The 17,300-nt window shown below is 41.2% G+C and overlaps 1 protein-coding gene across 1 annotated transcript; it reads left to right on the top strand.

Moving 5' to 3' along the window:
• Positions 1–1,932: 1,932 nt before the first annotated feature.
• LOC117817567 (beta-1,3-galactosyltransferase 2-like) lies at positions 1,933–10,725 on the top strand. Its single transcript, XM_034690307.1, has 7 exons — positions 1,933–2,202; positions 2,288–2,882; positions 9,742–9,793; positions 9,870–9,940; positions 10,143–10,317; positions 10,407–10,467; positions 10,539–10,725. Exons 1-7 carry the CDS (start codon positions 1,933–1,935, stop codon positions 10,602–10,604), a joined length of 1,290 nt encoding a protein of 429 aa, XP_034546198.1. The 3' UTR covers positions 10,605–10,725.
• Positions 10,726–17,300: the final 6,575 nt, after the last annotated feature.

The following is a 17,300-nucleotide window of genomic DNA, read 5'->3' as shown; positions in this document are numbered from 1 at the left end:
CTCTTAGACCAATATATATTTATGAAAAAAGCGTGATATGTCCCCTTTAATATCCCCGTACAGTGTGTGTCGATAGAGAAATTAGCTACGTAGACCCAAGACGTTGTTTGTACCAGGCTGTAAACATGTTTATTCAGGAGCCAGCCTCAAGTTGACACTCAATGATCTGCAGTTTATAACACTTACGCATTGGCTTCAATTCTTGCAGCCAGGAGGTTGCTGCTTAGTTCACGCCATAGAAGTCACCCTTCTGTTTCTCAAGCAGAGGTTTGGTGGGTGCTATATTGAAATGCTTACTCAACCTAACTTCAGTTGATCTAGTATGACTCAAAGAGGTGGAGCTGAGGCGGCACTTTATCCAATTTGCTAACAGCTTCAGTGTGCCAGCCTGTCAGTCAGGTTAGCTGCACTCATATTTAGGAAAAACTTCAAACTCTAATATCTTCAATTTAAGGATTTATACAATTCACCCCCATACAGTTTTTACAAAGATGAGCCATTCAGACGTAAACTCTTTTTTGAACCAGGCTGTAAACATGTTTATTTCTGCTGTAAAGATCGTCTTCTTTGAAATTGTGTATGTATGTGGTTTTCGGTGTTTCTAGCCTTAAGTGGACACTCGAGGAACTGCAGTTTTTAACACTTCCGCATGGGCTTCATATTTTAGAGACTGCCGAATTGCATTTGCTATCAAATTTAAGTCACAAGTTTTTTCATGTATACTTTTTGTTTACCCTTGACAAACAAATTACGATCAGTCTTGTGTGCAGAAGTTGAAAATGGTGAGACGTAAAATGTACTTAACAAGTCACTTGAGTAAGGTTGTATAAAAAAAGATTTAATGAGAAGGAACATTAAATTAAACCAGATAAGCAGTAAGTTACCTGAGTTACCTGTTACTTTATTATGATAGGTGTCAACCATAGACTGTAAATAAAAATGGACAGCATTGCTCCGCCTTTTCCCGTTGTACGGTTCTGAAGCCAAAATACCTCGATCCAGGGCACAGCCATTCTGCAGCCAGAGTCTGCGAAGCCACAGAGTTTCTGTGGTTGCCACTGTAATTTCTGTGTCGGCACGGTAACAAGCTCCGCCCTACAGCGTAGCGTCTCAAGGTCCTACAGTTTCTCTCTAGGGCAGCTGTCAATCAAAGCAAACCAGGAAGTAAAATAACTAATGAAAAATAAACTTTCAGAAAAAAGAGGCCTTGAACACAAAACAGTCAAATACTAACTACATATCACTACAGCATACGGATGTGAGAAACGTGTGTTTATTTTTTAAAGTTTGACTGCAGCCCCTTTCAAATGAATGGGGGAGACAGAGTTTTTGACCTATACTGCAGCCAGCCACCAGGGGGCAGATGCTTTGGTGGAAACATTACTGTCTAGTATCAAAGCTGATAAACATCTGCAGAACATTTTCCATGTCCTTCAATAAGCAGCTAGTATTTGAGAGTGAACAAGTTAACTCTAAAGTGATGATGAGCCAAGCAGCAACTTCCGGTCTAAAAATATGAGTACAATGTGGAAGTTCTCAAAACTGCAGTTCATCTAGGATCCGCTTGAGGCTGACTGCAGAAACACCAGAAACCACATACACACCAATTCAAAGAAGACGATCTTTACAGCAGAAATCAACATGTTTACAGCCTGATATAAAAAGGAGTGTATGTATGTAACAATGCAAATTCAAAGATTATGAATTTTCCATTATGAGAGGCACAGCTGACAAGATTGACATTTGGGAACACTGTAGCTGTTGGCTAGGAGGCTCAAAGCCCGCCTCTTAACGTCACAATCGCTTGACAGCAGCAATATGGCTGCCGCCGACGATTGGCCTCAAAACAGCGCTTCAGAAACAGATGGTCGACGTCACGGATACTACATCCATATTTTATACAGTCTGTGTGATGAACACTCAAATATCTGTATGCTTTCACAGATCATTCCAGTTCAGCCCTCTGAATCAGAGTACCACGTGTCTTATCCTGGCAAGTACCTTTTTACACTGGATGAGCCCAACAGGTGTCAACAGGAAAGCCCTTTCTTAGTCATCATGACCCCGGTGGCGCCGCACAACAGAAAGGCCCGTGACACCATCCGCAGCACATGGGGAAGCGAAACCACAGTGCTGGGTCAGCGGGTCAGCCATTACTTCCTGCTGGGACTCTCTGATGGGACAGGACCCCTTCAGAAGCAGGTGAGGCGACTCTGTTCTGCAATGACTGAGTTACTTTCAGAAAAGACATGTGACGAAACATGTGCCTTCATCTCTGTTTCTGCAGCTTTTACAGGAGAGCCGAAGACATCATGATATTCTTCAGAGTAACTTCTTGGACACTTACAAAAACCTCACCATCAAAACCATGATCATGTTCGAATGGCTCATTTCTCATTGTCCCAACTCCTCCTACGCCATGAAGGTTGACTCCGACATGTTCCTTAATGTCCACAACCTCGTACACATGCTGTTGAAAGCCCCCCGGCAGCTCTACATGACAGGAAGGGTGGAAAGGAAAGCTCCTGTTTCCAGAAATCCCAAATCAAAGTGGTATCTGCCGGTTTCAGCCTTCCCTGAGTCTAAATACCCGCCATATGCTATGGGCCTGGGCTATGTGTTCTCTCTGGATCTACCAAAGAGGGTGCTGGAGGCATCCTCACATGTTAGGGCTATTTACATTGAAGACGTGTACGTGGGTATGTGTCTGAGACATCTGAGGATACCGCTGAGCAACCCTCCTCACAGGGGACTGTTTGAGTTAAACGTTCCTCATCCTGAAAGCCGCTGTTATTGGACCTCTGTCATAACGACAACAGTGCGGCGCTCCAAACAGCTTCGAAAGGTGTGGACAAAATATCAGACTCAGATCAAACGTGGCTGTCCCAAAAAATCTCCACAAACTCCAACTAATTCAGAACACCGCAGCCAGGATCCTACTCAGAGTCAGAAAACACGAACACATCACCCCAGTACTCCGCACACTTCACTGGCTTCCCGTCACCGCAAGAATCAACTACAAAATCGCACTCATCACCCATCAGTGCATCTATGGAAACGCCCCACTCTACCTAAAAGAACTCCTCACCCAGCAAACCCCAACCCGGAACTCACGCACTCCACATCAGAACCTCCTCCACCCTCCCAGAACCAAGCTCCGGACCATGGGAGATCGGGCCTTTTGTGCTGCTGCACCACGTCTGTGGAATTCCCTGCCCAGCCACCTCAGAACCCCACAGACTGTGGATGCTTTGAAAAAACATTTAAAGACCTTCCTCTTTAAAGAGGCTTTTAACTGATTTTAAGTACTGCTTTTAAAAGTTTGTTTTTACTGTGTGCCTGTAGCACTTTGAGATTTCTGGAAATGAAAAGTGCGTTATAAATAAAATGTATTATTGTTAAACACAACATTTATAAGACAGACGGAGGCTGTTACTGCATCGTCCTAGTGCACAGAACAACAGGTACAATGTTGATTTGACTATTTATAGGTTTGTGTTTGAGTAAAATGAACATTTTTGATTTATTCTAGAAACTACTGACAACCGAGTGTGAAGCAGCAGGGATGAGAATCAGCACCTCCATGTCTGAGACCATGGTGCTCAGTCTGAGAAGTGTGGCTTTTATTTATTTTACTAGGTAAGTCAATTGAGAACCAATTCTCATTTACAATAATGACCTGGATGAAGAGGCAACACAGATGGCATGATAATAAATAAAAAAGAAAAAACAGAGAGAACAAACAGAGAAACCTAGAGACAGAACAGTACAATACAAAAATATGACAGGAGTGAACAACTTAAAAGCAAGTGCAGTGATGAGTTATGGGATGAAAGAGGTCAGCTTTAGGGATCGTTGCAGGTGACTCCTTCATTTGCAGCGGAAAACTGGAAGGAGGTGCGGCCAGAGGAGGTCCGGGCTTTGGGTGTGATGAGGTTGATAAAGATACTTGAGCGCAGGTTTGGTTTGTGCTGTGAAGTTTGATTAGTAACTGTAGATATAATGGGGTTTTACTAATGAGGGATTTGTAAATGAATAGAAACCAGTGTGCTTGTCTGCAAGAGTGGAATGAAGGCCAGTTCAGCTGAGAGTACAGGTGACAGTGGTGAGTGGTGAATGGGGCTCCAGTGACTAAACGGATAGCAGCGTGGTAAATAACATCCAGTTTGCGAGTGTTAGAAGCAGACCACTTGGCTTGCCCACTCCGGGTCGGAGGAGAGTCTTTGCCCCAGGCAGGCGGAGGAGTTTAAGTATCTCTGGGTCTTGTTCAGGAGTGAGGGGAAGAGGGACAAGAGATTGACAGATGGATCAGGGCAGCTTCTGCTGTGATGTGGACGCTGTAGCGGTCTGTCGTGGTGAAGAGAGAGCTGAGCCAGAAGGCAAAGCTCTCAATTTACCGGTCAATCTACGTTCCAACCCTCACCTGCGGTCACGAGCTGTGGGTAGTGACCGAAAGAACAAGATCGTGAATACAAGCAGCTGAAATGAGCTTTCTCTGCAGGGTGTCTGGGCTCAGTCTTAGAGAGAGGGTCAGGAGCTCAGACTTTGAGAGGCTCAAAGTAGAGGCACTGCTCCTCCGGATTGAGAGGAGCCAGATGAGGTGGTTTGGGCATCTGGTCAGGATGCCACCCGGACGTCTCACTGGGGAGGTGTTTCAGGCATGTCTGTCTGGGAGGAGTCCACGGGGAAGGCCCAGGACATGCTGGCGAGATTATATCTCTCTACTGGCCTGGGAATGCCTCGGTATCCTCCCAGAAGAGCTGGCCGGGGAGAGGAGAGTCTGGGCTTCCCTGCTGAGATTGCTGCCCCCGTGACCCGGATAAGCGGAGGAAGATGGATGGATGGATGGATGGATGGATGGATGGATGGATGGATGGATGGATGGATGGATGGATGGACGAAAGAGTCCATCAAATAAGGATATTCTCATTTAGAGCATTTATTTGACAATGCAGGTGTCCAGCCCTCAAACTCTGAGGATTGGTTTTGCCAGTAGGACGATGCTCCATGCCACACAGCTGGCCTATCAATGAAGAACCACTAGATCAAGACCCTGTAATGGCCAGCCCAATCTTTAGACCTAACCCCCATTGAAAACCTTTGTGACGGCCATAGGCCTGGGTCTGTGTGTTTTCCTGCCTCTGCTTTCCCCTTTCAGGTCCTCCTGGAGTGCCTCCCCCTCCCAGCTCGTTTAGGGATTGGCTACACCTGCTTGGTGCCCTTAAAAGCTGGAGGAATCAAAGATGGCTCTCTCTCTCCCTCCTGAAGGCTGGTGCCTGCCAGGCACCCTCTTTTGTTTTCCTTTTGTGATTATGTTGAGTTTTGCTTTTGGTTACCTTTCACACATAGCGTTAGTTAGCACACATAGTCGCACAGCACCCAACACCCTCACCACACTACTGATAGCTGACTTCACCATTAGTTTTCCGTTGTTAATTACTATTAATAAAATGATTTACTAATTTAAAAGCTGTCGCTGTGGGGACCTCCCTTCCTTGGTGAGCTCTTAAACGAGCTGGGCGTAACACCTTTGGCATGTGATTGAGAGGAGGATGAATGGTCACAAGCCATCAAACAAAGCTGAGCTGCTTGAACTTTTGCTCCTCAGGTAGCAGAAAGTTACCAAACAGCAACGTGACAGACTGGAGGAGAGCACGCCAAGAAACATGATTGAAATCAGGGTTATTCCACTGAATATTGATTGAAGTTAAAGTGGTATTGTGTTGTTTCAAAATGAACATGCACTTCTTTGTATTATTTGAGGTCTGAAAACAGCATATTGTTTTCCTATTTTGACCATTTTTCCATTTTCTGCAAATAAATGCTCTAAATTATATTTTTATTTGGGATTAGGGAGAATCAGAAATACTTTATTTATCCCAGGGAGAGAAAATTGGGTCATTACAGACCTCTAAGAAACAGTATTTAAGAAAGTCAAAATATTAATAGAAGAAGGAATAAAATAAGATATAAATACAAATGAAATAAAATAAAGATGAAATACAATATAATAAAAATAGAGCACATACAGAAACGCAGAATAAAGTAATAAGGTATATGCAAAGGCACAGATAAAATAATAATAAAGTATATACAGAAGCACAGAAATGTTGTCAGTATTTTATAGAATAAAACAGAAATGTTCATTTTTTTCAAACAAACCTATGAAAAGAAAAATCAGAAAAACTAGTATTTTGCAGTGGTCTCTTATTTTTTTCCAGAGCTCTATGTATTTGTTGTCTGTGGCAACAAACCAGGGCAATTCAGAAACTGCTTGTATTTTCTACATATTTATATATATTTATATATGTATTTATGAAGGTGGGGCTGCAGCCCATCACAGTAACTCTGTACCTTATTCTTTATGTCAGTTTATCCTCATTAAGAGATCACAAGAGCAGACCAGTGGGTCTGTAACACCATCATTTAAAGTGTTTTCAGTGCTTGAATGACTGCGCTGTTTCCTCAGATGATGTTCTTGTGTTTAACAATGAGTTTATCACAGATTCAATGACTGGGTTACCTGTAAGTGCACGACCAATAACCTATTTAAGGACAGTAGCTTTCCATTTTGAAGGATGTGTTGGGTGGTGTCTGCTGCTCTTTGTTCATGGAGATTTTGATTGTAACCAAATTTGATTGCTACTTCCTGATTGTCTTGCTCCATGTGTTTTATGTCCATGCACTTTCTCAAAGACGGTCATGTCATGTAGCTTTTATTCATTTAAATCGTATGGTGCTATTTGTACTTTTCTTTTCTTCTCTTTTTGTTTGTTTGTTTGTTTGTTTGTGTTTTGGGAGCCTTTTTAACATCTGGCAAGGGACCACGTATGTAAACTAGCATTTTGGCTAATTCTGGCATATTTACAGAAGTGTTAATTAATATCCATGGTCCTTTTAAATAACAAATAAACAAAAAAATAAATAAAGAGGGATGGCTGGTTTAATTACCACATGGCTGCTTTAAACCACTTCTATTTGGGTCAGGGTGTGATGCCTGTGAATCAACTGTGAACTCACTCAACTGAACTCATTTTTATTTATATAGCACCTTCCATATATTCAAGCATGCAGCCCAGAATGCTTTACAATAAAAAAAAGCAGAGAGAAAACAACAGGATTAGGTAAAAATAGAAATAAGTAATGACAGAAACGATTATTCATGCTTTTGTTTCTTCAAGGTTAGATTATTGTAATGGGCTTTTAACAGGTTTAACCCATAGACTGTATATTAAATGGACGTCACCTCGCTTGGCCTGTAGGGAAGCTGCCACAAAAACTGCTCCCCCTAGTGGCTGGCTGCAGTATAGGTCAAAAACTCTGTCTGCAGTCAAACTTTAAAAAATAAATACATGTGGTACGAATGTTTCTCACATCCGTACGCTGTGGTGATATGTAGTTATTATTTGACTGTTTTGTGTTCAAGGCCTCTTTTTTATGAAAAAACAAGGTTTCACTTCCTGGTTTAATTTGATTGACAGCTGCCGTAGAGAGAAACTCTGTATGACCATGAGACGGTATGCTGTAGGGCGGAGCTTGTTACCGTGGAAACACACAAATTCCCTACAGTGCAGACTCTGGCTGCAGAAAATTTACAAGATGTCTGCAATCTGGAACAGGATATTTTGGCTTCAAAACCGTACAATGGGAAAAGGCGGAGCGATGCTGTCCATTATAAATAGAGTCTATGGTATAACTAAAAAATCTATTATTCCACTTGAGTTGGTACAAAATTCAGCAGCAAGACTTCTAACCAAAACCAAGAAGAGAGAGCATTACTCCTGTTTTAATGACCCTACACTGGCTGCCCATTGCTTTTAGAATAGATTTTAAGGTTTTACTTATCACTTTTAAAGCACTTCACGGCCTGGCCCCTGAATATATCTGTGATTTGCTGTCATCCTGCCAGCCCGGACTCAGCCTCAGATCCTCAGGCAGGAACCTCCTTAAAGTTCCCGTCACAAACTTAAAGTCTAAGGGTGAGCGAGTGTTTGCTGTGCAGGCTCCACCACTGTGGAACGACCTGCCTGAGGATCTGGGGAGAGCTGCATCAGTATCTTCTTTTAAATCACAGCTGAAAACAAATTTTTATAAGGCCTTCTTGTAATATAATTTTATACACAATGCTATTTTTTAAATTTACTTTTATTCAGGTTTTCTTTTATTTACTCATTGTTTTATTTGTTTTATTGATTTTAAATGTTTTATTGTTTTAATTGTTTTTGAAAGTTTCTCTTTTACTCTTTTTTTCAGCTGTCCCTCTTAAACTGTCTTGTTAGCTCTATATGCCCCCCCCCATACTTTCTTTATCATTGTGGGATTTTATGATGTAAAGCACTTTGTAGAGTCTGTTTTGATAAATGTTATATAAATAAACTGTATTATTATTATTATTATTATTTATTAATTATTAATTATTATTATTATTAATTATTGTTGTTGTTATTGTTGCTATTATTATTATTATTATTATTAATTGTAATTATTATTATTATCGTAAATAAAATCATTACAACAAAATCTGATAAATACCAGGGAAATAGAAAAATAAGATACAATAAGATAAAAAATAAAAAATGAAGCACAGACAGGCTCCATGATGACCCATATTTAACCTTATTAAAAGCATCCTTTCTAGCTGATCCTGAGCTTTACCCTTCTGACCGTCTAGATGAAACTTTGTTGCAGTCTCAGTCATGCCCTTAGCTCCTCTCCTGTCTCATCAATGTTTATGGTGTCATGCAAAGCTGTGTTCACAATTTATTGTAAAACCATCAGGGGCAGAGTAATCATCATCATACTCCGGAAAAGAAATTAGAACAGATGCACTGAAAGATGAGGCGTCATTAGATTTGATTTGATGTGAATGTTCATTCTGCTCATCCACAGGTTCCATCTTTCCTCCAGGTTGCATGCTCTGCAGCTCTTATGTTCATATCGTTTCATATGTATGTCCATAATTTGTATTATTATTATTATTTTTGTTGTTGTTGTTGTTATTATTGCTATTATTTGTGTTATTATTATTAAAGATATAGTCCCATCGAAGCTTCAATATGAAATGGTATTGTGAAATCAGATAGTGGTTAGAGAAGAGTTTGATGAAGAGGTTTTGAGGTCATTTTAAAATCTGCAATGAGACACAACAAACTGATGTCCTAAAAGGTCTGCACTCTTCACCTGGTTGTGGTCTCTTATATTCTAAGACATTGGTGAAGACCACAAGGCCTGGTTGATCAACCAACAGCTTCTACTTAACATTGTAAACTTCTTCATGACATTTTTGAACATTATGAACGTTTAGAAAAGTATGTGATTAGAGAAGTAAAGAACACATAAGAAGTCATAACACCCAAACATGCAGGTTTGTGATATCCATTTCCTGTTATGTGTCAGAGCTGAGAGCAGACCTGGGGTCCGTTTCACAAAGCAGGTTCAATAAAACTCTGAGTCTAACCCTGAACTCTAGTTGATCTACTCTGAGATAGCAAACTCTGTGTTTTCGGTTCCACAACAGCTGATTTGAGTTAGTTAAATCAACTTGGAGTAGTTTCACCTGAAGTTAAGTGCGTGCACCACAACTTTAAAAAGACAGCATCAATGGAGCCCCGACTCGACGAGTCACCATGGCAAAGGAGAAGAAGAGGGCGGCATTTTTCACCCCACTGGAACTGGACATCCTTATTCACTCATATGGCGAGTTTGAGCATGTTTTAAAAAAAAAATGCAACACCGCTGCAGGTGCCAAACAGAGGGAGACGGCATGGGAGAACATTGCGGCTCGGGTCAATGCGTACGTTTAAATGTAGTCCTTTGCAATCACAGGGGGAAACTGCTTGAATGGTAGCCTATTCATTTATTTCATTTAGGTGCAATCCCGCGGGGAAGAAGCGCACCTGGCTGCAGCTTATGATGAAATATAAAAACATTGTTCAAACAGGTAAGACCTCGGCATAATATCATGGGGGTACCTCATTTTGATCATGTTTTACATTGTAAAGTAAATATTAAGTGGCTGTTCGACTGTGCAGTTGTTTTATCCCCAACATAATGCTGTTTTCACACACATGCATGTATTTTCATCTATATCATGTTCTGTTAAATAATTAAGCCTATTTAAACTAACACAGACTTCTACTCAGCCAACAGAAAGAAAGCAGATGCCCGTAAAACGGGTGGCGGCCGAGCACCGCCACCTCTAATGGAGGCAGAGGCGCTGGCCCTGAGACAGAATTTTGGAAGGCCAGCGACTGAGGGAATCCCTGGAGGGAGCTCATCCTCTGAGCCCACCCCCCAAGACACAAGTGCCTTTATAACATGTAATATTCCTAGACCTATATATCTTTTTTTAAGCCTATTCATACAAATATTTATTTCCCTTTCATGTCTTTTTTTTTTCTCCCAACATATTCTGATGGTGCTATCTGCCTGGTGGAGCCCCCTCACGCCACAACAGACCTTGTAACTGTAAGTAGGCAATACTCCAAAGATTTTGCCAAATGGTGGTTTAAGTATACTGAGACATATCACTCATCTAGGATGAAGAGTACGAGGAGACTTTGTCTGCTGCCTTCACAGAGGGGGAACCAGAAAGGCCTGGCTGACATCTGTGCTGCCTTTACATGAGCAACAGCGCTCTCTTGTGGTGAGACGTGACAGAAAACTGAAAAGAGAAGAGAAAAAGAGAATATTTAACATGTTGGCAATTAAACAGCGTGCACAATTTCTATATCTTACAATTATAAAATAAGAGTGTGATCTCTACACACTTGTTTTTTAATATTCTGATGGAGGAGAGGATCTTTGCAGGATGTGTTAATGAGCTGTTTCTGTGGGATGAGTGGACTCCTCCTGCGTCTCCGTCTCTGTGCTCGGTCTGTTTCATGTCCTCTCCTCGCGGGTAGAGGTGTGTCATTACAATGGAAGTCCTGTGTTCTTTGTCATGAGGAACAGACTTTGTATGATTGATGGCCTGAGGCAGGAAGTGATTCTGTTCTAAACTAGATTTCATCCATGTACTTCATGTGACCACTTGTTGTCTGTGGACTCTTGGGTCTCATGTTTGTCTGCTTCATCTATCATGTCATAGGAGCTATTCAGGGCTGGTTCAAAGTATAAATATGTCCAGTGTATGCTCTAACCTGCTGCTGATGGCAAGATTCAAAAGCTTTGGTTTTGTTCCTGAAACACAGCCTTAGTTCTTCCTGCTGCTTTAGGATCAGGACAATCTGGACAGGTACACAGCTTCATTACTCAAGTCAAAGTATAGATCCTCCAGGTCAAATATTACTCCAATACAAGTGAAAGTTGTTCTGTCAGATTATTACTTGAGTTAAAGTCCTGAAGTACTTGCTTTTAAAAATACTGAAGTATTCAAAGTACTTCTTAAAATATCTCAAACATTGTATTTTCAGAAAGCATGAGTGCAGTCAAGAATACATAGGAGTTCATTCTGTTACATCATGTTTATGTAGAAACCATTACTTGAAATCTCTAAAAAATACCATGGAGTTAAAACAGGAACTAAGTTACTCCAAGCACAGACAACTTAGTTTGAAATGTTCACCTGGAATGAAACAAATGTTACATAGCTCCAGAAGCTCTCTCAGGTTGTACAGTGAATGTTTGTATGTTTGGGCAGAGTGGGAAACAGGGAGAACATTTCAAACCATACGTATCATTCTTCATTTCAAAAACCTCTAACACGGGCTGAAGATATGACCATGGGTGCTCAGGTGGAGAATTATAGCCATCATTACCACCTCTACATGAACTGCCTGATCTGAGTGAAATCTGCTCTGTGTTTGATATACAGGTACGACTAAAACCACTGAGACAAACTGAACTACACAAACACAGTTTACTGTTGTGGTGGAAATCTGGAAATGATAGACTCAAACAACAACGGGTTGTCTTTGTGAGCTTTATTCCGGCCTTCAGTAAGCTTTGCAAAGCGGTCAGATGGCAGAGTGATCTAACAACCGAGGCAAGGTCTGCTCAACTGACCCAGAGTGAAGATACAACACGTTACTTATCCTCTTCAGAGAATAATATTAACACATCATTAAGCATCTTCAAAGAACTGTAAGACAAACAAGAGAGTTTCTTATCAAAGCAAGAACAACATACTATCATGTCTGTATTTTTCCCACCACACTGTCTTAGGATCAGATTTCAGAAAAGAGGAGGACATTCATGAGCTGACTTCAAAGCTAAAGTAGTGAGTAACTAGAGCACTGATAGAAATGTAGTGGAGTCAAAGACATAAGTTCCCCAAAAAATAATATTCAAGTAAAGTACAGATACTCAAAAAATGTACTTCAGTACAGTACTAAAGTAAATTTACTTTGTTACTGTCCACCACTGAAAACATGTAATAATGATAAATTATAATAAGACGTGTATTTATAGGCACCTTTCAAAACACTCAAGGTGACCGGACAATTCAAAGTTTAAAAATGGAGATTAATAAAATTAACAAGACGATGGAGGATGGATCAAGAGGAAAAGGATTACCTAATCCAATCCTTTTTTTTTTTCTAAAGAAAGAATAAAGAAGTCAAAGTTTGATCCAATCCAACACTCTATAATCTGATCACAACGAAGTGAAAATAAGTCCTGCTTCTGAAGTATCCTTCCCTCCCTCTCACTCTTCCTCTAACCTGCATTTAGCTTTTTGGATATGACCCATCTGACTCATATGACTGTTATAATATGTATGTTGTTACCCGGCTCTCTCACTGATCACCTTGCTAAGTTGAATACCTGATTCTGATTGGTCAAACCCCTTTACAACAGTTATTGATTCTGAATAGCAAAGGAGACGCTCAGGACAACCTGATCACGTCACACTCATCAAATCAATCAGGAAGGAGTTACAGCACCATCTAGTGTACAGTTTATGATCTCACCTCCTCCTGTTGACTGACAAAAACTTTACTTTTTTATAGCATCAGACAAAAGGTAGACAACATGGAGGAGATTTAATACTACTCTCACAAAACATTAGATTGGTGGTTAGTGTGTGACCAGTCACCAGCAGAGAAAAGGAGACATGGGATGTTAAAACACACGAGGAGCTGAGTGAAAGAGAGATGGCAACTAAAATAAATAACATAGAAATGAAGCAAACAAAACAGAGACGCAGTGTGACGTTCGGTGGCCCTGAAGGCCAATAGTAATAAATATATAAAAAGTGCAAAATATATTTCACAGAACACAAAATATATTTCACAGAACACAAAAAATATTTCACAGAACACAAATAAATTTCACAGAACACAAATCAATTTCACATAAAAATAAATTTCACATGAAAATAAATTTCATAGAACAAAACATTTTACGGAGCCCCTAAAGTGACGTGCAGAATTTTTTTTTTGGAAAGTATCTCGTGCGCACGAGATACTTTCTCGTGCGCACGAGATACTTTCTCGTGCGCACGAGATACTTTCTCGTGAGCACCAGATACTTTCTCGTGCTCACGAGATACCAAGTTAGCACTGGAGATCAACCAGTTTGGATCTAAAAATGACAGTACAGCAGTTAGTTGAGCTTTATTTCAACCTTGGGCTGCCTTGTATCTTGTTACATTTATATACGGACTGTTCAGTCTGCATTTACGAACTGTTTGTAATTTGTGATCCTCACTGCATTTGTGAATGGAATTTTTGAGACTGCAGGGCAATGTCTGTAACCAATCAGATGTCTCACTCCTATGCAGCCAATCATAGTGTAGATTCCAGGGTATGTGGTTGTGAAGCGATCCCTTTAGCCATGCCCGAGACCAGAGCGCACAGAGACCAGAGCGCACAGAGACCAGAGCGCACACAGAGACCAGAGCGCACAGAGACCAGAGCGCACGGAGACCAGAGCGCACAGGAGACCAGAGCGCACACAGAGACCAGAGCGCACAGAGACCAGAGCGCACAGAGACTACCAAAGCTCCCAAAGCTAAATCAGTTCTTCAGTATAATGTTCAAATTAAAGGAATTAAAGCACTTTTCATATGCAGGTAAACGAACGTCAGACTGATCAATAATACAGTAACAGGGTGAGGATCAAACGTTTGCAGATAGGCTACCCATTGAAACAAAGGATCAAACATAGTCCTCATTAAATAACTGCCTAAATGCGGGATGATATCGACTAGTCTTGGTCTCGGTGCGTTCTGGTCTCGGTGCGCTCTGGTCTCGGTGCGTTCTGGTCTCGGTGCGTTCTGGTCTCGGTGCGCTCTGGTCTCGGTGCGTTCTGGTCTCGGTGTGCTCTGGTCTCGGGCATGGCTAAAGGGATCGCTTCACAACCACATACCCTGGAATCTACACTATGATTGGCTGATACTTTCTCGTGAGCACCAGATACTTTCTCGTGCGCACGAGAAACTTTCTTGTGCGCACGTGAAAGTATCTGGTGCTCACGAGAAAGTATCTCGTGCTCACGAGAAAGTATCTCGTGCTCACGAGAAAGTATCTCGTGCGCACCAGATACTTTCCAAAAAAAAAATTCTGCACGTCACTTTAGGGGCTCCGTAACATTTCACAGATCAAAAAATACATTTCACAAAACCGGAAAGGGTAGGACCATGGTACTTGTTTGTGATTGGCTAAACCCAAGTCTGTCCGGCATATAGACTGTATAAAATATGGACGTCAGCGGCAGCCTGATGTAAAGAGGCGGGCTTTGAGCCTCCTAGCCAGTGTTCCCGCAGTCAGCTGTGCCTCTCATTGGAAGACTCATAATCTTAATATCTCCGAAATTGCCGCGTGAGAAAAAAATTCATCCCCCTCACAGTGTGTGCCGATTGAGAAATGAGCTATCCAGACTACACTCGTCTTTTGTACCAGGCTGTAAACATTTTTATTTCTGATGCAAAAATCGTCTCTTTTCCCATTCATGTGTATGTGACTTCCGGTACCTCTGGAGCCAGCCTCAAGCAGATCCTCGATGAACTGCAGTTTTTAGCACTTCTGCACTGGCCTCATATTTTTAGACTGGAGGTTGCCGCTTGGTCCGGCATCAGTCATTTATCATTTCCTGTTTACAGTGGATACCGCAAAAGCAGAGCCAGTGTGAAATTTCAAGTGTTTACCAGGATGGAGGAGGAGCTTGAGTTGAGCGCAATACTTCAACAAGGGACATGTGTTTTGTGATTTTTTTTTTGTTCTGTGAAATGTATTTGTGTTTCGTGAAACATATTTTGCGTTTTTGAAATATTGATTACTATTTGCCTTCAGGGCCACCGAAGTGACGCGTCGAGTGAGAGGAAAATGATAACAGATAAGTTACAGAGAACTTAAACAGGCTGCTGTTATTTTCTGCATCTGTTGAGAATGTCCGTGGACAAAGTAAAGCATGATCATTTATTGGACTATGCCATGGAAGTGCTGCACCCCCAAAATGAACCACACAAAACCCATCCATGTTCAGTTTTATGCAGCTTTTATTAGAGCAATGCCCACAGATCAAAACAAGCCCTACATATCACATCAGCCCTTTCTTGGCTTCCCTCCACTGGCCTCCAATTCACTTAAGAATTGCTTTTAAAGGTTTTTCTTTTTGTTTTTAAACCCCCGAATGGTCCGGCCCCTCCATATAGAACTGACCTCCTGAGCCCTTACAAAACCTCCAGGCCTCTGAGATCCTCTAACACGGGTCTCCTTGCAGCCCCCTGGTCCAAATTTAAACTCAAGGGTGAAAGCACATTTGCTTTTAAAGCCTGCCGTCTGTGGAACAGCCTTCCCTCCTCAATCAGGGCCACCCCCTCTGTTGACTCCTGAAATGCTTTAGATTCCCAATGCTGTGTTTTCCTTGTTGTTTGTTTGTCTCTTTTTCTTTGTAATTGTTTGGTTTGGTCTCACATTGTGTTTTTATGCAATGTACAGCACTTTGGTAAGCTTTTTTAAATGTGCATTTTAATTGAATATGACTTGAATACATCATCTTTCCTTGACTTTCTTAAAGGGATAGTGCCCACCTCTCAGAGGGTAAGTGAGAAATGTTTCTCTTTTCAGTATTTAGATAAACTGTTCTTAAAGCTGGGGTTGGTAGTCAGATTTATTACACTTTTTGTTATACTGGTTAAAATGATCTTTTTGATCTTTATGTCCCGATGGCAATCAATACATAATGTGTTCTTAAAAAAAGAGGTAAAAAAAGCTGCTATCTACAGCCGGAGTAAACCTGGGAAAACACCAACCAATCCCTGCCATCAGGAGCCAAATGATGAAACCAATCAAATCCTGTCCTGACGTTCTGCCCGCCTCCTGCAAACCTTACATTTCATGTTAGTTTGTGTTTTTAACTTTCACTATGAGAATGTTTTGGTGTTTTCTTACCGCTGAGTGAGACATGAGTTGACGTAGTGCAAAACATAAACCATGTTCTGAGGACCGGTTTTGAATCAGTCACCATCATATGGTCATGAATCAGCGGCGCTCGTGCATGTGAGCGGGGGCGTCGTTTTGGAGGAGCTCCGAGGAGAGGGGTTAGACAGAGTCCTGAGGAAATGCTACATTCAAATTCATGCTAGTTTTCAGTGGCTGGTAACCCTAGCTTTAACTTACATTTTAACTTGTAATAACAAAGATATGATTTAACTCAAATACTTGTATTTAACTCAAATGGATATAACTGGACACACTGATAATAAATCAGCAAGAAAATATGAAAAACATGTTTCAGTGTGTTACAGAAACACTACCAACCATTGAAACTGAGGAGCTATTTTCATATCTGTATCAATAAATCATTTTAATACCATTAAAATGGTCTATAGATCCATTCTTAGTGTCAACAAATGTGTGTGTGTGTGTATTTAGTTGGTAACAGGGTAGCGGGTTGATTCTTTATCTACATAACCCTCAGGCTAACTCTGCATCATCCCTTACTGACTGATTTGTAGTCTCATAATCCACAGTGCTCCTTACTGGAGAATGTAATAATGTTAATGTCTATCACTAACAAACACAGGCAGCCTCTTGTTCAGTGAGCTAACCCACAAACACAAAGAGGACACTCACTGACATGAAGACCAGCACCACACTCATGAGTCTCACTCAAAGCAGTGATGATCAATGCTTTGCACAAATGATACCTGGAGCTGTTCTGCTGAAATCAAGTTGTTGGGTCTGCATCAAGCAGAACTTGTGTTGTTGACATATTGCATTCACATGGTTGTTTTCGCCTTGACGACTGAGCCAGTGTATGCCGGAGTGTACAAAAAATTGTCGAGTACGCTGGTGTACGCTGCATCATTTATAAGTAGGTTTTGTTAAGAGCACGCTGAAGCACGTTGGTATACA

Source organism: Notolabrus celidotus, chromosome 8 (genome assembly GCF_009762535.1).
Source record: "Notolabrus celidotus isolate fNotCel1 chromosome 8, fNotCel1.pri, whole genome shotgun sequence".
NCBI classification, from domain to species: Eukaryota; Metazoa; Chordata; class Actinopteri; order Labriformes; family Labridae; genus Notolabrus; species Notolabrus celidotus.
This window is presented reverse-complemented; position numbering and strand designations above follow the sequence as displayed.